Consider the following 26,799-nt stretch of genomic DNA (forward strand, 5'->3'; position numbering starts at 1 on the left):
AACGTCATCTGCTCCAGCTCCGGATCTCTGGGAATCCGTGACCTTCTTGCGCTCCCTAAGATAAGTGCTCCTCAGGCCACCAATTTTGGTTTTTAAATAGGGCATGGTTGCTGTGGGGACCACCGGCTTCACCAACTCCAGCAGTTTCTCCAGCACTGCCTGCCTCTTTTGTTTATGATTATAATGAGGATGTTTCACCTGCCACAGACAGGGCAGCTCCCTATACTTGTCTATGAACAGGGGGAGGAAGTTGTGGTCATTGAAGCCATCCATTTTTTCTGCAAGACACAACACAAGACAAACCCTAATGTCAGCCTAAAGTCTACTAAACTTGTGCAAATACAGGCCTCAATCTAGAATCAATATAGGCCCAATGTTAAATCTTACCTTCGCAATCACGATTGGCGCCTCCGTTACTCCTTCCTCCGGTCACAGATCGTACGTACTACGCACGCATGTTACGCTTTATACACACTGCGCATGCGTGTAACTCCGCCCACCCCTGACGTTCTTTCTAGTCTATTCCCCGCCCTTTTTCGTTCGGCGCAGTGGGGGAAGAGCACATAGCGGAGACACAGCAGGTGCGTGCTAATTATAGCAACGAGGAGGAGGGGGAGGAAAGCCCAGAAGGAGAAGATTTAAGGCATCAAATATGTCCTTTGGGGAGATGTTGGAGATGGTCGACATCCTGAAGAGGGCCGACTATGACGGGAAGTATGGACCTTACCCCAACCCTAATGTCCGAAAGGCCAAGATCATGGCGAAAGTGGTCAAAAGTCTGCACCGGAATTTCGGGTACGACGATCAAAAGATCAGCTCACGAAAGCGGAGGTCGGACCTCAAATTAAGAGAACACGAGCACAAGATCCGGAGAGTGCTGCAAAAAAGTAAGTAGTTGTGCTGTGTTCCTATTCTTTTTATGTTTATTACGTTCGTGCTGCTCCATGTGCTTTTCTTAACTGTTGTACAGTTTAAAATGGCAACTTTCATGTTCATGGGCACATTATTCGTTCGTATCAAACATTTTTCTTTCGGCCTATAAAACACCATTGTTTTGGCCATATGTATTTGACCACATTTTTGAGGGCCTACTTGTATGAAACTAATTTGGTTGTGTAGATGTGTTTGTTACTAGATTGAAATGCAAACTAGATTCTGTGTAAGGAGAGGACGCTCAGCAGCTAGTTACACATCTGGACACTGGAGCACTAGTGTGGGACACAAGAACACCCTTTTTATTAGGGGTCCCACACAGGTGCTCTAGTGTATGCTATAGGGGGGTCTGGGGATCTGTGAAGCTTGTACAAGACAGGTAAGTATTCAAGCTTGACAAAGGACACTCAAAATTGTACATCTTGGAACTCTGCCAAAATAGACACTTGTATCCCACTTCCAAGCAATGTTTCATATTTATAGTTCTGCCATCAAATATCTGTGTGCTAAGTATACCTATTTTTTTGCACATAGGGGAGAAAAGACTCGGAGGACACCCCTCATCCGAGGAGACCAGAGACCCCCCACCTCTGGAAGAAGGGGAAATACCCCAAACACAAGAAGAGCAGGAGGAGGAAGACGTGGTGGAACTAGTCACCACAACAGGTGAGTGCAGGCTCAGGTAAGAAATGGATGCCGGCATATTTATAATACATGTTTTTTTTTTGGTTTCTCTCTTTTTAGGTGATCGTGATGTTGTGGATCCAGGGCATTTCACCTCGAAAAGTGCACAGATCCTGATCGGGGTGATCATGGGGTGTAATGTTGCATTGGAAAACATCACGAAAAACATCAATGATGTTATTAAAAAAATAAGAACATCATTGATGTTTTGGGGAGAGTTTAAAACCCCTCCAAATCCCTTTCTTTTATGGTGTGCTACAACATTCTAATTTTTTAGCGAATTGTAGAAAATCCAAATTTTGAGGATGCACACAGTGTGCCAACATGTGCTATCTGCCATCACGGGAGATCAATGGACGCGTTTTGGGGGTGCAACCCCTTCCTCAATAATAAAGTAGCTGAGAGGAAGGGGTTGCTCCCCCAAAACACGTCCCTTGATCCCCCGTGATGGCAGCTAGCACATGTTGACATTCGTAAATTGGTGTGCATCTTAAAAATTTGGCTTTTCATGGGGTGACTTCACCCCATCTGAACGCAATATCAAACACAGTTCCTAAATACTCATGTCTGATATTGCCTTCAAGTTCTACCAAATGTGAACTTTGTAAGTTCAAGATTTGTGTCTTTCTTGTTGGTTTTACACATGCCAGTTTTATGTTAAAAGGACATTTCTACTTTTTCTAATGCCACCCCAAAAATTGTTATACAACAAACATGTTGGTTTGTTTTAAAAACCTTGTCAAAATGCACATGTGATTGTGTAGGTATTAAAAAGATTATTAATCAAGAATGTGTGGATAATTGTCTCAACGCTGCAACACTTTTGGGGTGCTCTAATTGATGTTTTCTGTGACAATGGGTGTTATTTCATAAGGGCAAATCCACTTTGCACTACAAATGCAGTTTCAAGTGCACTTGTAGGGCAAAGTGTCTTTGCCTTTAGTAAATAACACCCAACAGTGCTTTGTAAGGTTACATAATCACGCCATTTTCACGACTCACCACATTTCTGTCAGGGTCATCTAAAAAAAACACAAGCAGTAAATGTCACCAAAGATTTCCTTTTTTTTTTTTTTTTTTCATTTGATAAAGGTTTCACACATTGTCTGGCATATTGATGGCCCCCCTACCTGCAAAGAACTCAAGGTATCTTAGCCGGACACCACGGGCACTCAGGGAGGGCAAGCCAGGACGGCCACTTTCAAGCGCCGTCAGGGTTGTTTCATTTATAATTCCGGCCTCAGGCCCAACTGAGCCAGCATAGTTGGCAGAATGTTGATGTAAAAAGTTATGTAAAACACAGCACGCCAGGATAATATGATTCAGTTTATACTCCGCCATATGTATGGGTGTCAGAAATAGGTGGAACCAGCTGGCCATGATTCCAAATGTGTTCTCCACCACTCTTCTGGCTCTGGCCAGCCGGTAATTAAAAACCCTCTGGTCTGGGGTGAGGGTCCTCCTCGGGAATGGCCGCATAAGATGGTCCCCCAGCGCAAATGCTTCATCCGCAACGAAGACGAATGGGAGTCCTTCCACATTGTCTTCTGGAGGTGGCAAGTCCAAGCTGTCATTCTGGAGACGCCTGTAAAACTCTGTCTGGGCGATGACTCCACCATCTGACATCCGGCCATTCTTCCCCACATCCACATACAGGAACTCGTAATTAGCCGACACCACCGCCAACATCACAATACTATTGAACACCTTATAATTATAATAGTACGACCCCGAGTTGGGTGGTGGGACGATGTGGACGTGTTTCCCATCAATTGCCCCTCCGCAGTTAGGAAAGTCCCACCGCTGGGCAAAGTGGGAGGCCACAGTCTGCCATTCCTGTGGCGTGGAAGGAAACTGTTGAGGAAAACAAAAAAAAATTAGACTTTTTGCACATAAACATGGAAAGCAGATTAGACACAAACCTTCTTGGCCAACATCAAGATAACATTTATTAATGGGAATTTTTAAAGACCAAAGTATAAGGTACACCTATCAGATTCCCCCCCCCCCCCCTCATGGGCCATTTCTAACATTATAGGGGGGGAGCTCTTGGACAGGTAACCCTCTCCACTTCATTGAGAGATGAATGCCTAAATAATGGGTATTACTTTGAACAGCCCCTCCTTAGTTACACTATTGGCAGCCCACTGGACAGGTAAGAAGTGTCATAATACAAAGATATAAATACACATTGTACACATTTGAGCACATTTGGACATTCTGCTATTACCTATCAAGATAATAATAGGATACAAAAACTTTAAACAGTACCATTTGAAAGTATACAGGCAGGCCCTTGCACTATATGCTTTGGAGAATTTATCCATAAATCTGACCACTAAAGAGATGGGTATAGTGTGTATGGGTTTGGCAAAGTCAGCAGATAGATGATTGAGGATAGATAGAGAATTGGTATCAGCTGACTTAGCAGTTGGGGGGAGCGAGGGTTCCAAATGATTTCGGGACCCCCAAAAAAAGTCTCTGGCACTCTGCCTGAATTTAAAGCACAAATCACATTTAAAAACATTTTAGGGGTGTTTGGGGTAAAGCACTACTATGGAGCTGATACAATACATTGTTAAGTGACTACATGAGGTGATTATAGGGCAGGAGAGCATGCTGGGGAGGTAAGTGAAGGCAAATATGTATGAAGGAGCAAAAAAATAATTACATACAAATCCAGCATGCATGAGAACAAAGGGGACATTCACAGCATATTCCAATCAGGGTAATTAGGGAATGAGGAAAGAAATACAATATATTATCAAACATGAAATACAATAAAATGTGATATTAAAGGATACAAATCTTACCTTAATATACTCCTTCTGCAGGACCTGGATGATGGCAGAACATGTCTCTGGGATAATGATCCCCAGAGCCTGGGGGGAGATGCCTGTCGAGAACTTGAGGTCCTGCAGGCTTCTCCCCGTCGCCAAGTACCGCAGGGTGGCGACGAGCCTCTGCTCCGGAGTGATGGCTTGCCTCATGCAGGTATCCTGCCTGCTAATATAAGGGGTCAGCAAAGCCAACAAATGGTGAAATACGGGGCCCGTCATCCTGAGAAAGTTCCTGAAATCATCAGGATTATTCTCACGGATCTCACGGAGCAAAGGCATTTGACAGAACTGGTCATGCTGGAGCAACCAATTCTTGGTCCATGAACTCCTCCCCACCCTGTTCATGGACTGGACTTGTGTCAAGGTCAGGACCCCAACACCAAGCCCCCGCACAGCATGAACTCTACGAGGAGTACGTATACGCAACATGGCTAGAAAACGGTCGGCTGCTCAGAACGAAGTAACAGAACGCACTGAAGAACAGCAAGGCCTGTGAAGAGCGACCTGAAAAACAGTAACGAATGAACAAGAACACAATGACTAATCAAAGTCACGCGTAGCTTGCTTGCACGCACTGAAGAGCAGATACAAACCCACAAGCACAAACTGAATAGCAGAAAACGATCTGAGAACCACGAGTCTGAAAAAGCGCGAATCGTCACTCACCAAACTTTTACTAACATGAGATTAGCAAAAGGAGCCCAAAGGGTGCCGCGCTTGGTTCTGAAGTGGCCTTTTCTAGTCTAGTCGTACGTGGTTGACGTCACCGCGTTCTTGGCGATTGGAAATTCCGACAACTTTGTGCGACCGTGTGTACGCAAAACAAGTTTGAGCCAACATCCGTCGGAAAAAATCCCAGGATTTTGCTGTCGAAATGTCCGATCAATGTCCGACCGTGTGTACGGGGCATAACCGTGTACCTTGCACTTATTTGGATCTCCTGTATTTGTTTGGGGAGGAAAGATTGCCTGAAAATATATAGAATCTTTTGAATGTTTACATTGTAACATTGTAATGGTTTTGTTGTAATCAAATCTGATAAAATACGTCTAGATGAATTTAACAAAGTTATTTTTTTTTACCCAGCATCCCTGGCTGGAATGAGACTAGAAGAAGGTGACATAGCAGTAAGTATTTTAGCAGGTAATAAAAGATGTGTAGAGTCTGTCTGTTACATTTAATAAATTCACTTATAATTCCATACACCTAGCAGTAAGCTGTACTAAGCAGGTCCTGGAGCATAAGCCAGATAGGAATTGCAGATCAATATGTTTTTTTCTTCCTATTGTTTATTCTCGTAATATCTTTTATTTTGATTTTATATGTTTTTTTTTTACCTCCAGAGACATTTGCAATCCTCAAGAACGAAGTTGCTGTATTGGAACTAACATTTTCCTAAGATTTTATGGCTTAGCAATGTAATGATGCAGACCTTTTATTTTTTTAAACTGTTGTTGGTTTCACACTATATTTTGCTTAATTTTAGGCATGTCTACTTTAAAGAACAAATTCATGTTTGATAAAAAGTCCTTCAGTCTGCCCCACTGGGGCCCCTATCCTAATTCAAACCTTGACTGCACACTCAGGTGCCCACTTACCTCTTCCCAGTTGTGGCAGCCTTATCTGATGGATAAAGCCTTTTACCCGAAATCTTGTCTGCTACTGTACTTACCTGCACAGTAAGCCCCATTGGATTCTAATGGGGTCATACTCCAACAGTACAGGAACGGCCCCAAGCAAGCACCTAGCAAGTAGGTGTGTCTGTGGCTTACATAAAGCTGGGGGTTATGAAGGATGGAGGTTCATCATTTTTGGTCACAGCATAGATAGCATAGCATAGACAGAAGATCCAGTTTGGTGCTGGGAAACTTCATTGTAAAGAATCTTAAACTTAAAGCAGTAGTAAAGTCCCACAATGAAAAAAACTATTTGAGCCCCCAGGCAGTTTAAAGAGTAACTCCACTTTTGTTGCAGATTCCTACCTTTTGTTATTCTGAAGAAATAGCTGGTTGTTTGGTTGTGGCCATGTGCTAAGTGAATCTGTATGGGAGTGGTTTTATAATTATAAATAAGCTGCTGCACCTGCAGGGTTCTAATGAGGATCATTTTGTAGGGTCTTTATCCCTTTAGACATGATTTCCCTTTGGGAGTATCTCACCAAAAATTACATGTTGCAGAGGATGCCAAAAATTTAACTTGTATCCAAGTGCAGACTTCTGGGAAAATCAGTAAGCCAATCACACAAGGAGGAAATTACATTTTCAGGTGGCGTTCTGTATACCATCTGTGTACAGAACTCCTACAGGTTGCCATATTGTATTGCATTTTACAGAAAACTACCCAGCAGTTTGAAAAGGGAAGGTCATTTTTAATTAAGTTCAATTACAATATGACTTGAGTTGCAATTATATATACTATATTATTTTTTTTTATTATTGGCTATTTTTTTTTCCATGAAAGCGATGTTACCCTTTAACCGCTTAAAGACCGCATATATCATGTCCACATATGAAGAACACAGAGATCACTGTACCTAATCACTAGGAACAGCAGATCTCCATGTTCTCCCCTATCAGAACTGGGATCTGCCTTGTTTACATAGGCAGATCCCCATTCTGCCTCTCTGTGGAGCGATCACAGCTGGCCGGCGGACATTGGGTCCACCGGGCACACGCACCGGCTCCTCCTCCGTGAAGCGGGTGCGTACGCGCCCACAGTATCCATTGCAGAGAACAACGTACAGGTACGTTGTTGTGCGCAATAGAGCCGCCCTGCCACAGTATATATGCAGTGGGCGGTCTTTAAATGGTTAAAGGGTAACACCGCTTTTATGGAAAAAAAATAGCCAATAATAAAAATCGATCCTGGTGTTAACCCCTTTCCTGCAAGTGTCATTTATACAGTAATCCGTGTGTTTTTTTTTAGCACTGATCACTGTATTGGTGTCACTGGTCCCCAAAAAGTTTCACTTAGGGTCAGATTTGTCCGCCACAATATCGCAGTCCTGCTAAAAATCGCTGATCACCGCCATTACTAGTAAAAACCATAAAAAAAATAAAAAGTCCATAAATCTATCCCTTAGTTTGTAGACGCTATAACTTTTGTGCAAACCAATCAATATACGCTTATTGGGCTTTTTTTTACCAAAAATATGTAGAAGAATACATATTGGTTTTAAATTCATGAAGAAATTTGTTTTTTTTAATTTTTTTTTTTTGGACATGTATTATAGCAGAAAGTAAAAATTTTTTTTTCTTTTTCAAAATTGTCGGTCTTTTTTTGTTTATAGCGCAAAAAATAGAAACCGCAGAGATGATCAAATACCACCAAAAGAAAGTTCTATTTGTGGGAAAAAAAGGACGTCAATTTATTTGGGTACAGCGTCGCACAACCACGCAATTGTCAGTTAAAGTAACGCAGTGCTGTTTTGCAAAAAATGGCCTGGTCATTAAGGGGGTAAATCCTTCCGGGGCTGAAGTGGTTAAGTCACAATGTGCACCACATACTAGCACATTATGACAGAGTTACATTAACCCCTTCCCACCTCCCGGCCCCTTAAGAGGTTCTAAATGCCAGGAGGCAGAGGTGGGCATTCCGATCTTGTGACTGCTGTGATTGGTTGTCACAGCGGTCACATGATCGGAAGGCTCCTGATCCCAAATATGCATCAGGAGCTTTCCGTTACCCGCAGGTTACTGTGCTCCCAGTGTGGTAATAATACAAATGGTTGCCCACCCACCGAGAGGCCGCATATATGCATACGGTTAAAATGAAGCCCTCCAGTGGCGCGCTGGCACCACTGTCGGCGCTTTCTGTTCACCTGTTGTTCTCTTCGGGTTCACACTCTCCGCCGCTTGAATGGCTTGCCTGTGATAACATTACTCAAGCGCATGCGCATGGGAGTCATGGTGTGTGCTGTCCATTCAGAGCACAGTTCCATCATGTATAGGAGACATTCACTGTAACCTACAGGTAAGCCTTATTGTGTATATGGTCCCAACTGCCTTGAGATCATTCACAAGCTCCTCCCTGAGCCCACACTGATCATCCTTACCCCATGAGATGAAATCTTGCATGGAGCTCCAGACCGGGGGCGATTGATGGTAATGTTGTATTTCTTCCATTTGTGAAAAATTGCTTAAACACTTGTCTCCTTCTCACCAAGATTCTTGCTGATGGTTTTGTAGTCCATTCCAGCCTTGTGCAGGTCTACAATCTTGTCCCTGACATCCTCTGACAGCTCTTTGGTCTTGCCCATGATGGTGAGGTTTGAATGAAAGAAAGAGATTCTGTGGACAGGTGTCTTTTATACACATAATGAGTTAGGAGCACATTCTTAAATTGAGAGGACTAATCTTTGTACCACATGAGCACATACTGTAGCCAGGGCTGCTGATAGAAATCGCAGGGCCCCGTACAGATTACTTGACAGCTCCCCCCCCCTCCCCAAGAAAATATTAAAGCTATATTTTGCTAAAAATACAATAAAATTATTAGCAGACACAAATACAACATAGACAAAAACAGAAGCAGAGAAGCACCTCTAAGTTCAGTAAGACTTTAGGCTCTGCGCCTAAAATCTCCTTTACAAATACAACATAACTCACAGAATTCCTGCTAAATCTAAAAGATAAAACTGAGTCAATAAATAAAAATGAAGATGAAAAAAATATACAGGCTGGGCAGTTGGAGCTCTGGGATCAGAGAGACCGGAGGCAGGGAAACAAAGTTACAGAGATAACAAACTCAGTAGCAGAGCTAACATTAGAGCCAGTGCTGAGAGGGGGAACCACAAAGGAAGGGGGGGGGGTTATTGAGAAATTATTGTCTTTTTCTCAGCAGATAAAAGATGACAGCAGGGAGAGGGGGAGAGACCAGCTTTCAGCTGCTGGAGGAAGAGTTCTGCAATTGTCGTTCATCACTAATGGCCCTCCTTGTGTGGGCCCCCTTGTGCTCAGGCCCCTACAAGAGGACTGGTGGTCCCCCCTATCAGAGGCCCTGACTGTAGCCAGTCTGTGGGAGACAGAATTATTGTTGGTTGGTAGGGGGATCAAATACTTATTTTACTCACTGAACTGCAACTCAATTTATAACATTTGTATCATGTGTTTTTTTCTAGATGTTTGGTTGATATTCTGTCTCTATCATAAAAATACACCTATGATAACAATTACAGATCCTTTATTTCTCTGTGGGCAAACTTACAAAATCTGCAGGGAATCAAATAATTATTTCCCCACTGTATATTAGGACCCCTGTACTGTCACATAAAGTCTGCTAAATATATTAGGGTCCATTCTCACATATCGCACATCTTATGCTTATTTGGGTATCTAAGCAGTTACAAAAAACTTGCAGTGAAAAAAGTTTGATAATATACTTACCTTATCACCAGCTTCTACCCACAGCACTTAGGTGAGGATGACTTCATCCTCCTTTTGGTAAGATCCTAGGGAATGCCAAGAATCACAATTCTAGCAATCCTGCACTGTGGTGCAGCATCTTCTTGCGAGATTCTCCGGGAAGCAGCATGAAGTCACCCCCTGCAGTATGGAAGCCGGGGAAAGCAAGTATATTTACTACTTTCCCTACAGGTGTTTTTTAAATTTAATTACTGTAAAGCTGCAAAATGTGACAGGGAAGGGAGGCTGATGTATTAACCACTTCCCGATCAGTCGCCGCAGTTTTACTGCGGCAGAATGGCACGGGTGGGCGAAGTGATGTTTGTTTCAGAACTGATCAGTCTCCAGGCCCAGGCCAATGATTTCTGGTCTGGACCTGCTGATCGGTCCTGATGAATGAAATCCAAGAGATCCCTCGTGGAATTCTTTTCTGAGGAGAGAGGGCATCCAAATGTGAGTTGCACCAACACTACACTGACACAGTACACATAGGCACATATTTCACCTCCTGATCACCCCGCGATCGCCCCCCCCCCCAGTTAACCCCTTCACTCCCTGTCACTGTGTCACCCAGTGCAGTGTTCATATTTTTCTTTGATCAATGTACTGGTGTCATTTGTGACACTAATCAGTGTTAAGGTACATAGTAGTACCCCCAAATAGGTCTAGGGACCTCCTAACCCCCCTAATAGAGGTTTAACCCCTTGATCACTCCCTGTCACCAGTGATCACCATATTAGTGTCACGGTGACGCTGGTCAGTCAGTTATTTTTTATAGCGTATATTACCTAATAAAAGGTTTAACCCCCCCGATCACCCAGCGGGTGATATCAGTTAGGTTTTAGTGTCAATTAGGGTCTGCGTCGCCCCAGGCAGCGTCAGATTAGTGCCAGTAGCACTAACACCCACGCACGCACCATACACCTCCCTTAGGGGTGTAGTGTCTGAATGGATCAATAGCTGATCCGATCAGATCTATACTAGCGTCCCCAGTAGTTTAGTGTTGCCAAAAATGCAGTGTTAGTGGAATCGGCCCAGATACCTGCTGGCACCCGCGTTTAGCCCCTCCACCCAGCCCAGCCCACCCAAGTGCAGTATCAATCGATCACTGTCACTTACAAAACACTAAACACTTAACTGCAGCATTCGCAGAGTAAGGTCTGATCCCTGCAAACGCTAACAGTTTTTTGGTAGCGTTGGAAGCAGTCGCTGACAGTCAGTGCTCTTTTTTCCTGTGAGTCTCACTAGTGTACCAGTAAATTTAGAGGCCAAAATGTCCAATCGAAGGTACACTAGTGCTAGTGAAGAGGCCTACACATTTCTGAGCATGACAGATGAGAGTGAAGACGAACTCACCCATCTGTCAGATTCAGGCTCAGAATACGAACCTGTAGACAGCAGTGGCACTGACGACGGAGTAGTGGTCCCTGCCAAGGTCAGGCGTACCCGACCCCATTCTTCTGCTGTTGTTGAGGTGCAAGAACCACAGGGCTCTTGTATGAAGCAAAGAGCCAGTACTAGTGCCACTCATTCTTCTGGTGAACTGGCAAGCACCAGCGGCTTAGTACACCCTGGTCGTACATCCAGCACTGCAGTATCACGTGGTGACGTGGCGAGTCCTATAAGTGCAGTTCAAGCTGGTGAGGTGGCTAGCACAACTAGTGTCCCGCAGCCACCAAGGAGACAAAGAAAGGCCCGTCGAGCCCATAGTGCCCTTCCGGCTGCATTTCCCCACCACTTCTGCAGCACCTGTACTTCCCCCATTCACTGGCCAACCCGGAATTCAGGTGGAAACAGTTGATTTTACATCACTTGATTTTTATTCACTGTTTTTCATGGAAGATCTCTATAGATATATTGTGGACCAAAGCAATTTGTATGCTGGTCAATTCATCGCCACTAATCCCCAGTTGACCCTTGCCATAGATTGGAGACCTGTTACGGTCTCCGAATTTAAGACCTTCCTGGGCCTATCCTTCCTCATGGGCATAACTAAAAAAAGTGAGTTGCGGTCATATTGGTACACTGACCCAATTCACCATATGCCCCTGTTCTCTGCCTCCATGACCAGGAAATGATATGAGCAGATCTGGCGGTTCATGCATTTCTATGACAATGAACTCTGTCGTTCTCAGGGTGATCCAGAATATGATCGGCTCTACAAAATTCAGCCCCTCGTAAACCACTTCAAGCAGCAGTTTGCAACCTTGTTTACTCCCGATCAAGTTGTCTGCATTGAGTCCCTGATTAAGTTTTCTGGCCACTTGTCATTCAAACAGTATCTTCCTAGCAAGCGTTCCAGATATGGGGTCAAGATGTATAAGCTCTGTGACGGGGCAACAGGCTATACATATAGTTTTATGGTTTACGAGGGAAGAGATAATTATTACACAAGCATGCCACTTTTTAGTCACTTGTTTGATCATGGAATTGGCTCGTGTGGCACCGTGCGATCTAATCGCCGGAGCTTACCCCAGCGGCTTGTAGACTTCTGTCTTAGGCTGGGGTAGAGAGCCTGCTTGAGATGTAATAATTTGATTGCTGTGAAGTGGAGGGATAATAAGAATGTTTTCGTTCTGTCCTCCCTTCACGCAGACACGACGGTCCAAATTCCTACGGCGACTGGTGTTGTGGAGAAACCCCTCTGTGTCCACGAATATAACCTTAATATGGGAGGGGTGGACCTCAATGACCAGTTATTGGCACCGTACCTAATTGCCATAAGGCCAGACGCTGGTATAAAAAAGTTTCTGTATACTTATTCCAATTGGCTCTGCTGAATGCTTATGTGCTATACAGGGCTTCAGGACGAACTGGATCCTTCCTTAAATTCCAGGAAGAGATCATCACAGCCCTTCTGTTTCCAGACGGTGCTGTGGCCCAACTTCCCAATCCAAATGCAGTGAGCCAGCTGCATGGGACTCATTTTCTGCATGTCCTCCCTGGTACCCCTACCCAAAGAATTCCCCAAAGAAGATGTTGTGTCTGTAGAAAGTGCAGATATAGGCGTGACACCCGCTTTTATTGTCCCTCCTGCCCTGACCAACCTGGTCGTTGCATTGGTAACTGTTCCAAACGCTACCACACACTAGTTGAGTATTAGCGTAGGGTACAGCATTGTACCATACACAGTCCTAGGCTCACTTACACAGGGTCTCGAAAGATGAGATGGCCATCACATTTTGAGAGACCCTAATCTGGAAAGTTTACAGTTTATATAAAAGTGGAAAAAAAAGCCGCACAAAAACACAAAATTTAAAAAAAAAAAGCCAAAAATAGTTTTGGTTTTATTTTTCTTCTCTCTCTATTGTTCTCTCTCCTATGTTTGCTCTCTATTGCCCGCTCTATTGTTTGCTATTCTATATCTATTGTTTTGCACAAAAATAGCTTGGGGTGTCTACTTTCCAAAATGGGGTCATTTGGGGGGGGGGGGGGGGTTGTGCTATCTGGGCATTTTATGGCCTTCGAAACTATTATAGGTAGTGAGGAGTGAAAAATTTACGCCCTTAGAAATCCTGAAGGTGATGCTTGGTTTTCGGGGTCCTGTACACGGCTAGCCTCCCAAAAAGTCTCACACAAGAGGTATCCCTGTACTCAGGAGAAGCAACAGAATGTATTTTGGGGTGTAATTCCACAACTATGGCACGTGTGAGCAATATATCATTTAGTGACAACTTTGTGTCATTTTGTTTTTTTTTGTTGTTATTTTTCAATCACTTGTGACAAAAAAAATTAAAATATTCAATGGGCTCAACATGCCTCTCAACAATTTTCTTGGGGTGTCTCCTTTCCAAAAATGGGGTCGGGGGGTGGGGGGGGGTGTACTGCTCTGCCATTTTAGCACCTCAAAAAATGAGATAGGCAGTCATAAACGAAATGCTGCGTAAATTCCAGAAAATGTACCCTAGTTTGTAGATGCTATAACTTTTGCGCAAACCAATAAATTATTGACATTTTTTTTACCAAAGACATGTGGCTGAATACATTTTTGCCTAAATGTATGGCTAAAATTGAGTTTATTGGATTTTCTTTTAACAAAAAAGTAGAAAATATTTTTATTTAAAACTTTCGGTCTTTTTCCGCTTAAATCGCAAAAAATAAAAATCGCAGAGGCAATCAAATACCATAAAAAGAAAGCTCTACTTGTGGGAAAAAAAGGACACAAATTTCGTTTGGGTACAGCATTGCATGACCGCGCAATTACCAGTTAAAGCAGCGCAGTGCCAAATTGTAAAAAGTGCTCTGGTCATTGAGCAGCCAAATCCTCCGGGGCTGAAGTGGTTAAGCAAACTTTGCAATCTGCAGTTCTGCTTATTAAAGGATCCATCGTTTTTGCATAATAGCAGAACAAATTAAAGGTCACATCTCTAATAGTACGCCTAACCATAATCTAATAAGGAGGCCTGTAAAATAATAGGCCTTTTACACATTAATGAATTTGTTGTCTTATTCAAGCGGGACATAGGGATGACCTTGTTGCTGGAGCTGGCGCAGCACTTATCTCCTTCAGCCTCCGCACAACTTTGTTTATTGTTTGCATAGCGCTTCCAGTAACAGTTTTTTATACAATAAATAGGTTTATGGGCAAAGGTTATGTCTGTTAGTTTTAATGACCTTTATTAAGACTTATTACATTCAAATAGGGTTATTGAAGGGAAAGAATAAATAATGAATTCCATTATAATCCGTTTGCATAAGTACTGTGTGTTACATAACTAAAGCCATACAGTATGCGAATTTCATCCAGTTCATTATTCCCAATGAATCAGCTGAATTTTTTTATATATTTGATCTTATCAGGCCGCTCCCCTCCCATGTCCTTCAACTGACAGGACAGAAAATTTTTGGCTGAGCAATGGTTCCATCCAATCAGTTAAAGCCTCTGCTTAGTTATTTTGACAGCCAATGGGGCCAGCTGTCAAAATGCCATACCTGCAGTAGGAGATTTGTCCTTCCACGCTGAACGACAAAAATCTTCAGTGTATGGTCAGCTTAAAGAGGAGCTCCAGGCTCCTTCAGACAAAAAATAAAAGTCATCAGCTACAAATGCTGTAGATGACTGACTTTCAACTGGCTCTCGGGTGCTGCCACCGCCATCTCGGGTAGGTTCCATATTGCCCATGTGTGCTGTGCTTTGTAAATGGCCCTGCAGTGGGGGAAGGAGGAGGGGGGCCGAACTTCCAGATGACTTCACCACGGCGAAGTCATCTGGAAGTGAAAGCAGGTACCTGTCAAAATCAGGTACCCACTCTCCCCTCCCCCATGAAAGATGCCAGTTGTGGCAGTGGAGGGGGGAAGGAGGCAAATAAGCGTCCCCTTTTAGATGGAGTTTTGTTTTAAGTTCCTGGTAGTTCTGTCGTCACTAAAGGGTCTAAAAGGCAAACCTCCATAGAATGGCAGAAACCGTAGAAAAGGGTACAGCGTCCAGCTGTCATAGTCAACAAAGTAGTTTCCAGTTTACATAAATCTATAGCACGCTTTAGGCTCCTCTGCAGGCTTGCTGTGCAGAGAATGGCCAATCACTGCGGCTGCTGGCTACCACTTGCCATGATAGTGAAGGGGCCGGGGGCCTCACCTACTTTCTGGGAGCTGCTGGCATCCGCAGAAGGAACTGCCTCTGCGATTTGCACCGGCCCTAATCTCCAGTGTGAATATAGCCTTAGGGAAAGCTGCAGTTGCATTTTGGTGATTCTGCTGCTGGTGACGTGGTCCTAAAGCTAATATTTACTTTAATACTAAGCAATGATAATAGTAAAGTGTATTTGTTTAGGGTCCCTTTCACACTTGTGCGACTTGTCCTGCCACTTGGGACTGCAAAGTCGCATGACAAGTCATACCCCATATTTTCCAATGAGTACTGTTCATATCTTTGATGCGACTTGAGGTCCATAGACCTCAAGATTACACAGGCATTGCTTCAAGTCATGTCAGTCTCGTGACTTGAAGGTTATACAAGTGTGAAACGGGCCCTAAAGTACTCCCTGCACTACTTTGGTCCAACGTTAATGCTACTTGAGGTCCATAGACCTCAAGATTACACAGGCTTTGCTTCAAGTTGCGCCAAAGTTGCAACAAAGTCGCGCAGAAGTAGGCGAATAGATTGTGCACTTTGCAAGTGCAGTTGCACTCATTTTTCTTAGTAAATGTGGCAAACTTCACTTTGTTAAGAATACCCAATCAGGCGCAAGGAAAAAAAAATTAAAAATTTCTTTGCGCATGATTGGCTGAAAGAAATCAGCAGAGCTTTACCACATTTACTAAGCTCTGTGGAAAATAAATGCAAGTGCACTTGGAAAGTCTATAGCCTATCTGCCATTAGTAAATCAACCTCACATAGTCTCCTTCTGTATTCTTATCTCAACCAACCAGATTCTTATCTTACTACAGGTCAGCCTTGGTACAAGTGACACTCTGTTTCTTTGGATTCAAGAGCCCACCCCTGCTCTAGAGGGGCATATATTCTGCAACCCAGTACAGCCTGAGGATTATATGGCCTTACTATGGTAAGTACCCACCACCTATGATGATTAATTTGACATATCCAACTAATGTCATAATGTCATGCTTTCTGCAGTAAATAGCTGATTAGTCTGAAATTGATTCATGTCTTCCTCACTGCTTCTGTAAAGCTTCCACCAACTCTAAAAAAAAGTTTTTTAGAGTGCGTGCGCCCCTACCCAGAAATGTGGATCACGTACCAGATATGTGATCCAGCGCAGGGAGGCTGCTTTGCCGCTATACTTCTAAGGCTAAGTTCACCGCCTCCCATTCAAGTCTATGGTAACGCTTCACAAATGCTCTGGCAGGTGTTTGCAGTGCGGTTGCGGGGCATTAAAATTACTTTATTTCCTGTAATATCCCATTTGTGGAGCTTTTTTTAACACACCTTAACTTCCATTAAGAGAGCCTGGGCGCCGCCTCTTCTTTCCATCCCCTGTGCCACCCCCTATTCATGCGTCCGGCCCCTTTCAGGACGCCGGGCGCATGAATTACAGCGGTGGGGTTTTTTTTTTTGAAGCACCTGATTAGAGCCAGAGGCTCTAATAGGTTTCAAAATAGGGTGGGCTTCAGATGCAGAGCATTGCACTCTGAGCCCACCCAAGTCTGTTAGAATAGCGAATGAATATTCGCTATTCTAACACTGAATCGCCTCTCCGCCAATCAGGAAGCGCTGGTCTGATACCCATTTCCCAATTGGCTGAAAGGACAGGTGACCCTATTGAACACCTAGGAGGAGGAAGGAGGGAGATGCACGGCGGAAGCTGCCGTGAACCACAGGAGGAGGAAGAAAGAAAGCTGCCGCCCGCCAGACATGCTTCCTAGATGGGGTAAGTGCGGGGCTTTGATGCCCCCAAAAGAAAAAAACACCTTCTGGCACTGCTTAACGCTCATCAAACACTTCAAAACTGTACATTGGGTGTTTGGGGAGTGTTTTTAAGGCTTGTAAAATACCAGTCTAACGCCCATACTAAAGCTCATTGACGCGAGTCTAACGACCATACTAATGCTATAGGAGCATTTGTTAAGTGTTAGAAATTTAGTCAAGTGTGAAACTACACAAACAAAAAATACAAAATGATATCTAACACCCCCCCACATGCTTCTTTTGTTGGAGATCCAAAATTCCCCCTAAATACGCATGAAGCTGGAGACTTCTCATGGTGGACAAACAACAACCTGATCCCTCTTTAATTTTTTAGAAAACAACAACTTCACATCATTCTCTTCACTAAAATCTCAACATCAAATTCCCAATACTGAGTTTAATAAATTCCTCCAGATTAGACATTTTTTTAGCACACATTTCCAAACAGTAAATTCACATCCTCTATCATTCTTCGAAAACATATGTCTAAAGTCACTTAAAAGAACAGGCCTGATATCAGAAATATATTCTAATCTAGTTAATAACATAGAACAAAATAAACTCCCCTACATGTACAAATGGGAGCAAGAGTGTGATTTCTCGTTTACAACTAAAAACTGGGACAATTGCATTAATAATTTACACAAGTGCACAAGATCGATCACGATTAAAGAGACTGCAATTAAATTATTTACAAGATGGTATTATACTACGGTTAAAATTCATGCCATTTTCCCCAATACTCCTCAGACATGCTTCAAAGGTTGCAATTCCACAGGTTCATTCTCACACATTTTTTGGAATTGTGAGAAGGTTACACAGATATGGAAGCAACTAGAAAAATTTGCTTTCAAAATTTCAGATAGTAGTATAAACCTCACTCTCCACAACTGTCTCCTATTTTCCCCTATTATTGGACTCTCCACCCATAATATGAGACTGATCCATACAATATGTGTTGCAATACACTGGTTGGTAGCATTCCATTGGAAATCCTAATAAGTTCCTCTAACACATTTGAAAACCAGAATAAACAATATTAATTTTATAGAAAAAATATTCCACACACTCCAGAATACTAATCTTTTTTATAATAAAAAAAATGGGACCCATGGCATAACCTTTCGAATCTCTTTTTCAACCCTGAATAAAATTACCAAGTATTGGAGTCCGAAGAACAATATAAGATATGTATATATATAACAATCATAGAGTTAATTGTTAATTTGTTGACTTACCAAAAAAACAAAATATATATCTATCAATAATCAAACAATATATTTTGTTAGTCTTTATGTGTAAACTACCTGTATTGTACATTTAATGGCATATGACAAAAGCTTTTTGTACCACTTTTTTGTACCCAATAAAAATAGTTTGTAAACAAAATAAAGAAATTTAGTCAAGTGTGAACAAGCCCTAAGTGAGGCAGGCAGTCGGCAAGGGGTTAAACATTTATTGATCTGTCCAGTTATGTATATTAAAGAGGAGCTGAACTCTGGAAGCTTAAAAAAGGCATGAAACTAGTGACGAGTATTCCCTGTGGTCTTCCTGTAGCAGATCTTTCCCCATTACTGAACTACCATGTCTTGTTTCGCACGGTGTCTATACCATCTTGGTAGAGATTTTGCTTCCTCATGTTGAAGCCTCCAGCAGAAAGAACAGTGAGCAGCACAGCGATGATATCACCAAATCTCACTCCACTTCTTTTGGGATTAGCAGAGGCAGCAGTGCCTTAGTTCTCAAACTGCAGATATACTGCAATGGGGTTTGCCTAGGCACACTTACATACCAAAAAGTGCTTTATTATTTTTCCAGAAGGAATTCCATACAATAGGTAAAGCTTTCCGGGTACTGCTTAGGTGCAATGAATATTTCTACAGTCTTATATTACATAGCAAATCTTAATTTTTTGAGTTCAGGTTAATTTTTTTTTTAAATCAAAATGAGATTTTATTATTATTAAAATGGGGAACTAGTTTGCGTTTTTTGGTATTTACCATAACTGCTTTTAATGAGATTCACCCAACCCTTGTGTCGCTTTCTCTTCATGTGCCATGCAAGAAAGCTTATTAATTTGTTTTGGATACCATTGCTTTGACTTTAATCCTTTCATATTTGTATGCCATATATACATCTATATTTTTGTAGGTCATTTTTCTTTATGATGCTTATCAAGATGCAGTATGGCTTGTTTTTACTGTGGTTATACACCGATCAGGAATATAACAAAGGAATATCTTGTTACAATGGCATCTGAAAATTGGTGGGATATATTAGGCAGCAAGTGAACATGTTGTCCGTGAAGTTGATGTGGTGAATGCAGAAAAAAATGGGCATTGCAGTTTGTTGCGTATGGGGCTGTGAAGCCCATGGTGACCCATCTCCACAGCCAAAGGCTTCTGCAATGGTCACATGAACATCAGAACTGGACTATGGAGCAATGGAAGAAGGTGGCCTGGTCTGATGAATCACGTTTTTCTTTTACATCATGTGGATGGCCGGGTGTGCATCACTTACCTGGGGAGGAGATGGCACCAGGATGCAATATAAGAAGGCAAGTTGGCAGAGGTAGTGGGTCCTGCCATTCATGTGGATGTTACCTTGGTGTTCATGCCTGCATGGGTCAGGGCTGTTTTAGCAAAAGGGGGCCATACTCAATATTAAGTGGGTGGTCATAATGTTATGGCTGATCGGTGTATGTCCTAAACTTTAACAAGCCCCTAAAGGTTTTACCCCCTTCGTTGCTTTAACTGACAATTGCGCAGTCGTGCAACAGTGTACCCAAAAACAAATTGATGTCCTTTTTTCCCCACAAATAGAGCTTTCTTTTGGTGGTATTTGATCACTTCTGCCATTTTTATTTTTTGCGCTATAAACAAAAAAAAGACCGCCAATTTTGAAAAAAACACAATATTTTTTACTTTCTGCTATAAAACATATCTAATAAAAAAATGTAAAAAATACAATTTCTTCATCAATTTAGGCCAACATGTATTCTGCTACATGTTTTTGGTGAAAAAATCCCAATAAGCGTTTACTGATTGATTGGTTTGCTATAGGATATTTTTATGAACTTTTTATTTTTTTATTGTAATAATGGTGGCGATCAGTGATTTTTAGCAGGACTGTGACATTGCGGCAGACAAACGTGACACTAAGTGACACATTATGGGGACCAGTGACCCCTATACAGTGATCAGTGCTAAAAAATGCACTGTCACTGTATAAATGACACTGGCGTGAAGGGGTTAACATCAGGGTCAATCAAAGGGTTACGTGTGCTCCTAGGGAGTGCTCTATATCTCTGGGGGGAATGCTGTGACTGGAGGAAAACAGAGATCCGTGTTTCTGCTTAGCAGAAAGAAAAGATTTCCATTTTCCTCCCTCACAGAATGACGATCTGCCTTGTTTACATAGGCATACCGGCGTTCTGCCTTTCCTCTAAATGATCGTGGGTGGTCGACGGCTATCGCGGCTGGCAGACCCACTGATTGGCTTCCGCTGTGTCCAGTCGCAGCAAGAAATGGGTCCCTGGTGGCACATGCATATGTGATCTCATGCAGCCGGCCCCCCCCGCCGCAGTATGTATGTATGTGGTGGGCGGTCCGGAAGCGATTAATAAACATGTTTTGAAAAAACAAAGAAAAGGGCAATAAAGTAACATCAATGCTGACAAAGACATTCACCTGTTTTGTATATTTAATCAATGGAATATATATATATATATATATATATATATATATATATATATATATATATATATATATATATAGGCAAGGTTTTTGCAATTTAGCATACGCAGAAAGAATGTATTGCTTACACAATTGACAAGTTATCAAATTGCTAAAGTTAAATAAAATTAGATTCCTAATTGCAGGAATAAGTGCAAAATAATATAGCAAAGCCCCTAAAATTAGAGTATAATTGAAACAATGAGAACCAAGACCAAGAGTGTACTGTAGTGTGCCATCTCAAATATAGGGGTATTTAGAATATAGTAGTACCCTTAGAAATAACAGATCACTATTGAGTATATGGCAATGAGTACTAAGAGTCACTGTTGAAAATTAAGTAAGAGCTGCATCTAATGTACAGAAAGTAGAAGATTTTTTAGTCATAGAATAGTTTCTTATATGGGAGCGTTTTCAGAATTTATGCTTTTTTCGTTTATACTTTATGTTGTTATGAGGTAGGCATCCCAGCTTGGATCCACACCTAAGCTATCAGCTTATTGGCTGTAAACAATACTTCATGCAAAAAGGTGCACAGATAAATGTTATCAATGTTATAAATTATAAATTCCAAAGGCCTAGGAGTAGTGCTGAGCAAACGGTTTGGCTCAAACATGAATTCGGGCCAAACATTGGCTGTTCGCCCGTTCAGCGAACACCCGAATTGCTGGGGCGTTAGATTGTTTGTTGGGACCACTGAGGATCTCACAATGCACTGCACGCTGTAGAGTGCATTAAAAGCCCTGATTAGCAGTGAAGGATTTTCCCAATCAGGGCACAGAACACTGTCAGAGCCATGATTGGAGAAAATAATGATGACTGTGCCCAATCATGGCTCATTAGTCATAGACCCACCCTCTCTATAAAAGGATCCTTCATAGAGCAACCATTTGCAGCGAGATATTGGAGTGAAGATAGATAAAACAGGGCTCTGTTCATTGCTACTAGCAAGTTAGTATACTATAAAGTGCTATTGTAATTCTATTGTGAGTGTAGAGTGTTAGAGTAATGTGAATATAGTGATAGTGCAGCGTGAGTTTAGCGTGACCATTCATTTTTACTTTAGTGTCAGTTTAGTGTTTCAGGGCAGGTTTACTGCAGTATATTGACCTGCGATAGTGCACATTTACTGCAGTATATTGACGTGCGTTTGTGTATGTTTACTGCAGTATATTGAGCTGCAATAGTGCACATTTACTGCAGTATATTGAGCTTGGATAGTGCACATTTACTGCAGTATATTGAGCTGCGATAGTGCACATTTACTGCACATTGATGTGCGTTAGTACATGTTTACTGCAGTATATTGAACTGCGTTGGTGCATGTTTACTGCAGAATATTGATGTGCGTTAGTGCATGTTTACTGCAGTATATTGAACTGCGTTAGTGAAGGTTTGCTGCAGTATATTGACGTGCGATAGTTCATGTTTACTGCAGCATATTGAACTGTGTTAGTGCAGGTTTACTGCAGTATTTTGAACTGCGCTTGTGCACATTTACTGCAGTATATTGAATTGCATTAGTGCACTTTTACTGCAGTATATTGAAGTGCGTCAGCACAGTTTTACTGCAGTGTATTGAAGAGTGTCAGTGGAGTGTGTCTGTGTAGCGAGTACTCAAAGTGTAAAGTACAAAGTGCACCAAACAGCACTTTCCATTGACTAAAGTGTATCCAAGTACACATTTCCCCGTCTCTATTACATTTCGGTAATAAGCCCCCCCACCATCATGTCTGGAGGACCAACAAGGAGAGGCAGACGTTCCCATGGAACTGTGAAGGGGCCAGCAGCGTCTGTGTCCACAGGCAAAGGTAGACGTGGTCTGTCTCCAGGCAGGGCACCATTTCCTCTGTTTAGTGATGTTGCCCTTGCTATCCAGCTGCAGCATACAGAGGAGGTGTTGGACTGGCTTACTAAACCATCCTCATCCTCCTCATCCTCTGTCTCGCAAACAGAGACTAGTCCATCGCAGCTGCCAGAGCAGCTTATTCTGCCTCCTTGTCCACAGCTACTCCTGCCATAGCCCTAGCATTATGCATGGAGGAGTCAGCTGAGTTATTTGAACGCAGCATCAGCCACTTGCTTCTTGACGATGCACAGCCATTACTTGATTCTGATGCAGGTTCTATACATGGTACAGATGCACCAATTTACAGGCAGACTAAGGGGACCCCCCCCCTCCCAGGCACTATGTTTAACACTTCGATATCAGGCATTTACCCCCCTTCCTGCCCAAACCTTTCAGCTTTCAGCACGGTCGCTGTTTAAATTACAAATGTGCGGTCATGCTACACTGTACCCAAACAAAATTTTTATCATTTTATTCCCAAAAATAGAGCTTTCTTTTGGTGCTATTTAATTATCTCTGTGGTTTTTATTTTTTTGCGGCACTGATGGTCACTGATAGGCGGCACTGATGGGTGGCACTGATGGGCATTGATAGGCAGCACTGAGGGGCACTCATGGGTGGCACTGGTGGGCACTGATAGGTGACACTGATGGTCACTGAAAGGCTGCACTGATGGGTGCTTATGGGTGGCACTGATAGGCAGCACTGCTGGGCACTGATGGCCACTGATACGCGGCATTGATGGGCACTGATACGCGGCACTGATAGATAGCATTGATAGACATCACTGATGGCACTAGCAGGCATTGCTGATGGGCACTGATTGCCATCTCCCTGGTGGTCCAGGTGGCATACCTTTTGGGGTACTTTTGTGGGCATCCCTGGTGATCCTGGCGGCATTCTGGTTGTCCCGGGCGGGCATCCGCGGGGGGTCTGCGCTGATTGTTTATCAGCGCAGACCCCCCCTGTCAGGAGAGCCGCCAATTGGCTCACCTCTACCTGTCTGTCAGACGCGAGTGAGGAAAAGCCGATAAATGGCTCTTCCTGTTTACACCGTGATCAGCCATGATTGGACACGGCTGATCACGTGGTAAAGAGCTGTACTGGCAGGCTTATTCATTGGTATTGTACATTGCACTGCTGAATGCCCGCAAGAGAAGGCTTATATGGTGTGACGAACCACTTGGCACCCTTGGGTGCTTCTGTCAGTATACAACTTCCTACAGTTTGGAACCAGGAACCAGGTATTATAACTGAGCACCCAAGAACTAGATGACACTAGATTAGGTGCAAACTGGAACTGACTTTATTGTAAACTCACACACAATATATATATATTACACAAAATCCGGTTCACATTATCCAAAACAATTAGCACATCTAAGGAACAGCCAACATAAACATTAACAGTACGCTAATTAACACTAGTCACTTAAACAAGCCTTGATTAGTCAGGGGGTGCCCAGACAATCCAGCAACAAGCCCACAACCCTGGATACACAAAGTACATTACACATTATCACAAACATAAACACACAAACTTCCCACAATGGTTTGATAACGAGGCAAAGTAGATACAAGAGTAATCCTATCCTGCAGGAACCTTCAGAAAGATTAGCCAACAGACAGAAAAAATTGGTGACTCATTTAACGCAATTAACAATGGGAATTCACACCTAGGAGGCACACAATGGGCAAAGACACCTAATACATATCACCTTAAACAGATTATACCAGGAGACCGCCAGCATCAGGTTGTTTTGAGCTGATTATGTTAACATCTACTCTGATTCTCAGAGTTTCGGTCATTGATGGTTTGGGCATAGAGGCCCCAAATCTGTATCCAGGTCCTAGGTTCCCAGAGTCTGTGTGTTTCAGGGAGGCATGGACTTGAATCTGAAGTAAAAACTACTCCAAAGGTCCCGCAAAAATAGAACCCCTCAAATGCCAGGGCTCATAGTCAGTAGGCAAGAGGCTAGCCTGCAGTCCCCTCAAAATGCCCCTGTCCTGGTTGGGTCTGTAACATTTGGTATATCCACTGTTGATGGAGTAGGAAAGCAAGGGACAATTTTAAACACTGTTTGTAGACCTTCGTCTACATCTGGACATGCTTTTTAATGTTAATTAAACGGTAAGTATCGCACACAATTTTTCTTTTTTAGGTAAATCTATTTAAAATATGGAACAGGACACCTGGAATGTGTCTGAACGGCAGGTATATTTACATTTTGGAATACAGCAGGAAGGAAACAGTAACTGTGATGTAATGTGCAGAGACAGGCAAGTGTGGAGCTATTTACAAACACAGAGCTCTAGGCTGTGATTCGACACAGCTGATCAGCAGGTCCCAGCCATGAATCATTGGCTGGGATCTGCTGACATACTCAAATCACAGGGGACTAGGTGGACAGGGCTGGAAACAGGCAGCGACGTACCAGTACATTGCATCACATCCATGCCTGTCTATTCCCTCTGTGTTGCACCACAAATGTGATGAAATTCATCTTATCACTTCATTGCCTAGCCTGCTTGTGGCTGTGTCAGATCTATTTATGGTGTAGCTTTCACCTGAGCATTAGATTAAGAAACCCAGGAATTTTGGGATATGTTGTTTCTTCACAGGAAGAGTCAGTTCTTAAACTACAGAGAGAGATGATACACTAAACTGTGCAGTTCCATGTGGCATGTCTCATGTTTGAACACAAGCAGAAACTGCTGACAAAGGAATGTGAAGATTTACTCTATTAAATGCAAACAGCCCACCAAATGAGACCATGAAACTATATGATCAATGCACTTCTTATACAGGTGAAAATACAAGGTTAATAATGCCTACTGGGCACTTTTACTCCCTTCCTGCCTAGGCCAATGTTCAGCTTTTAGCACTGTTACACTTTGAATGAGAATTACGCGGTCATGCAACACTGTACCCAAATGAAACTTTTATAATTTTTTTCACACAAATAGAGCTTTCTTTTGGTGGTATTTAATTACTGCTGGGTTTTTTTATTTTTTGCTAAAAAACAAAAAAAAACCAGTCCAAAAGTTTTTTTTAGTTTCTGTCTGTAAATGTTGTAAATAAGTAATTTTTCTCCTTCATGCATGGGCACTGATAGGCTGCACTGATGAGGTGGGACTTATGGACACTGATTAGGTGGCACTGATGAGGAGGCACTAATATGTCGCACTGATGGGCATTGATAGGTGGCACTGATAGGCACCGATTGGTGGCACTGGTGGACAATGATAGGCGTCACGGATAGGCGGCACTGATGGGCGCTGAGTGGCACTGATGGGCAGCACTGATGAGCAAGCACTGATGGGCACTGAAAGGCAGCACTGACTGGCATCACTAATGGGCACTGATTGGTGTTATTTATGGGCACTGATTGGTGTCACTGATGGGCACTGATTGGTGTCACTGATGGGCACTGAGTTGCTTAGGTGTACTTAGGCAGGGGGTTGTAATGTTTCAAGGAAGCTATATATAGCCCCCTGCTTGCCCCTTCCACCAGCCATTAACTGCCTGCATTGCATAGAAGGACAGAGACCCAATGATGATATCACTAGGTCCAAAATAAAGTATGTAATGAAAACAGAAAGATTTTATTTAGGACATTTCCTTAGAATATTGATGAGGGGAAAAGAACCATGGAAGGCAACATATAAGACGATTAAACAGCTTTAATTTTATGTATAAACATAGCTTTAAAATAAACTTTACAACAATAACTCAAAATGCGTAGTCACTGAAAATAGACTATAATTTCCTTTTAAAGCAGTGACAGTTTAATACCATGCCTTGACGGTGTGTGTTATGTTCTGTATATTGGATAATGTGCAGATGCATATCACCATGTGGCTGCTATTATTCTAATTAATAAACTATTGATTACTATGCAGAAGCATCAATAAAGGTAGTTAGCTGGCGATAAAACCACTTGAAAAGCAGCATGTCCTTTTCTCATTTTAATTCAAATTAAATGATGAG

At 42.6% G+C, this 26,799-nt stretch overlaps 1 protein-coding gene across 5 annotated transcripts in view; it reads left to right on the forward strand.

Moving 5' to 3' along the window:
* XYLB (xylulokinase) overlaps positions 1-26,799 on the forward strand; it is a 277,360-nt gene that overhangs the window by 72,410 nt on the left and 178,151 nt on the right. For all 5 annotated transcript variants that reach the window (XM_073629999.1, XM_073630001.1, XM_073630000.1 and 2 more), the window contains 2 exons: positions 5,544-5,584; positions 16,247-16,362. In XM_073629999.1, coding sequence (XP_073486100.1) covers positions 5,544-5,584; positions 16,247-16,362 — 157 coding nt within the window. The remainder of the gene's footprint in view (positions 1-5,543; positions 5,585-16,246; positions 16,363-26,799) is intronic.

Source organism: Aquarana catesbeiana, linkage group LG05 (genome assembly GCF_042186555.1).
Source record: "Aquarana catesbeiana isolate 2022-GZ linkage group LG05, ASM4218655v1, whole genome shotgun sequence".
NCBI lineage: Eukaryota > Metazoa > Chordata > Amphibia > Anura > Ranidae > Aquarana > Aquarana catesbeiana.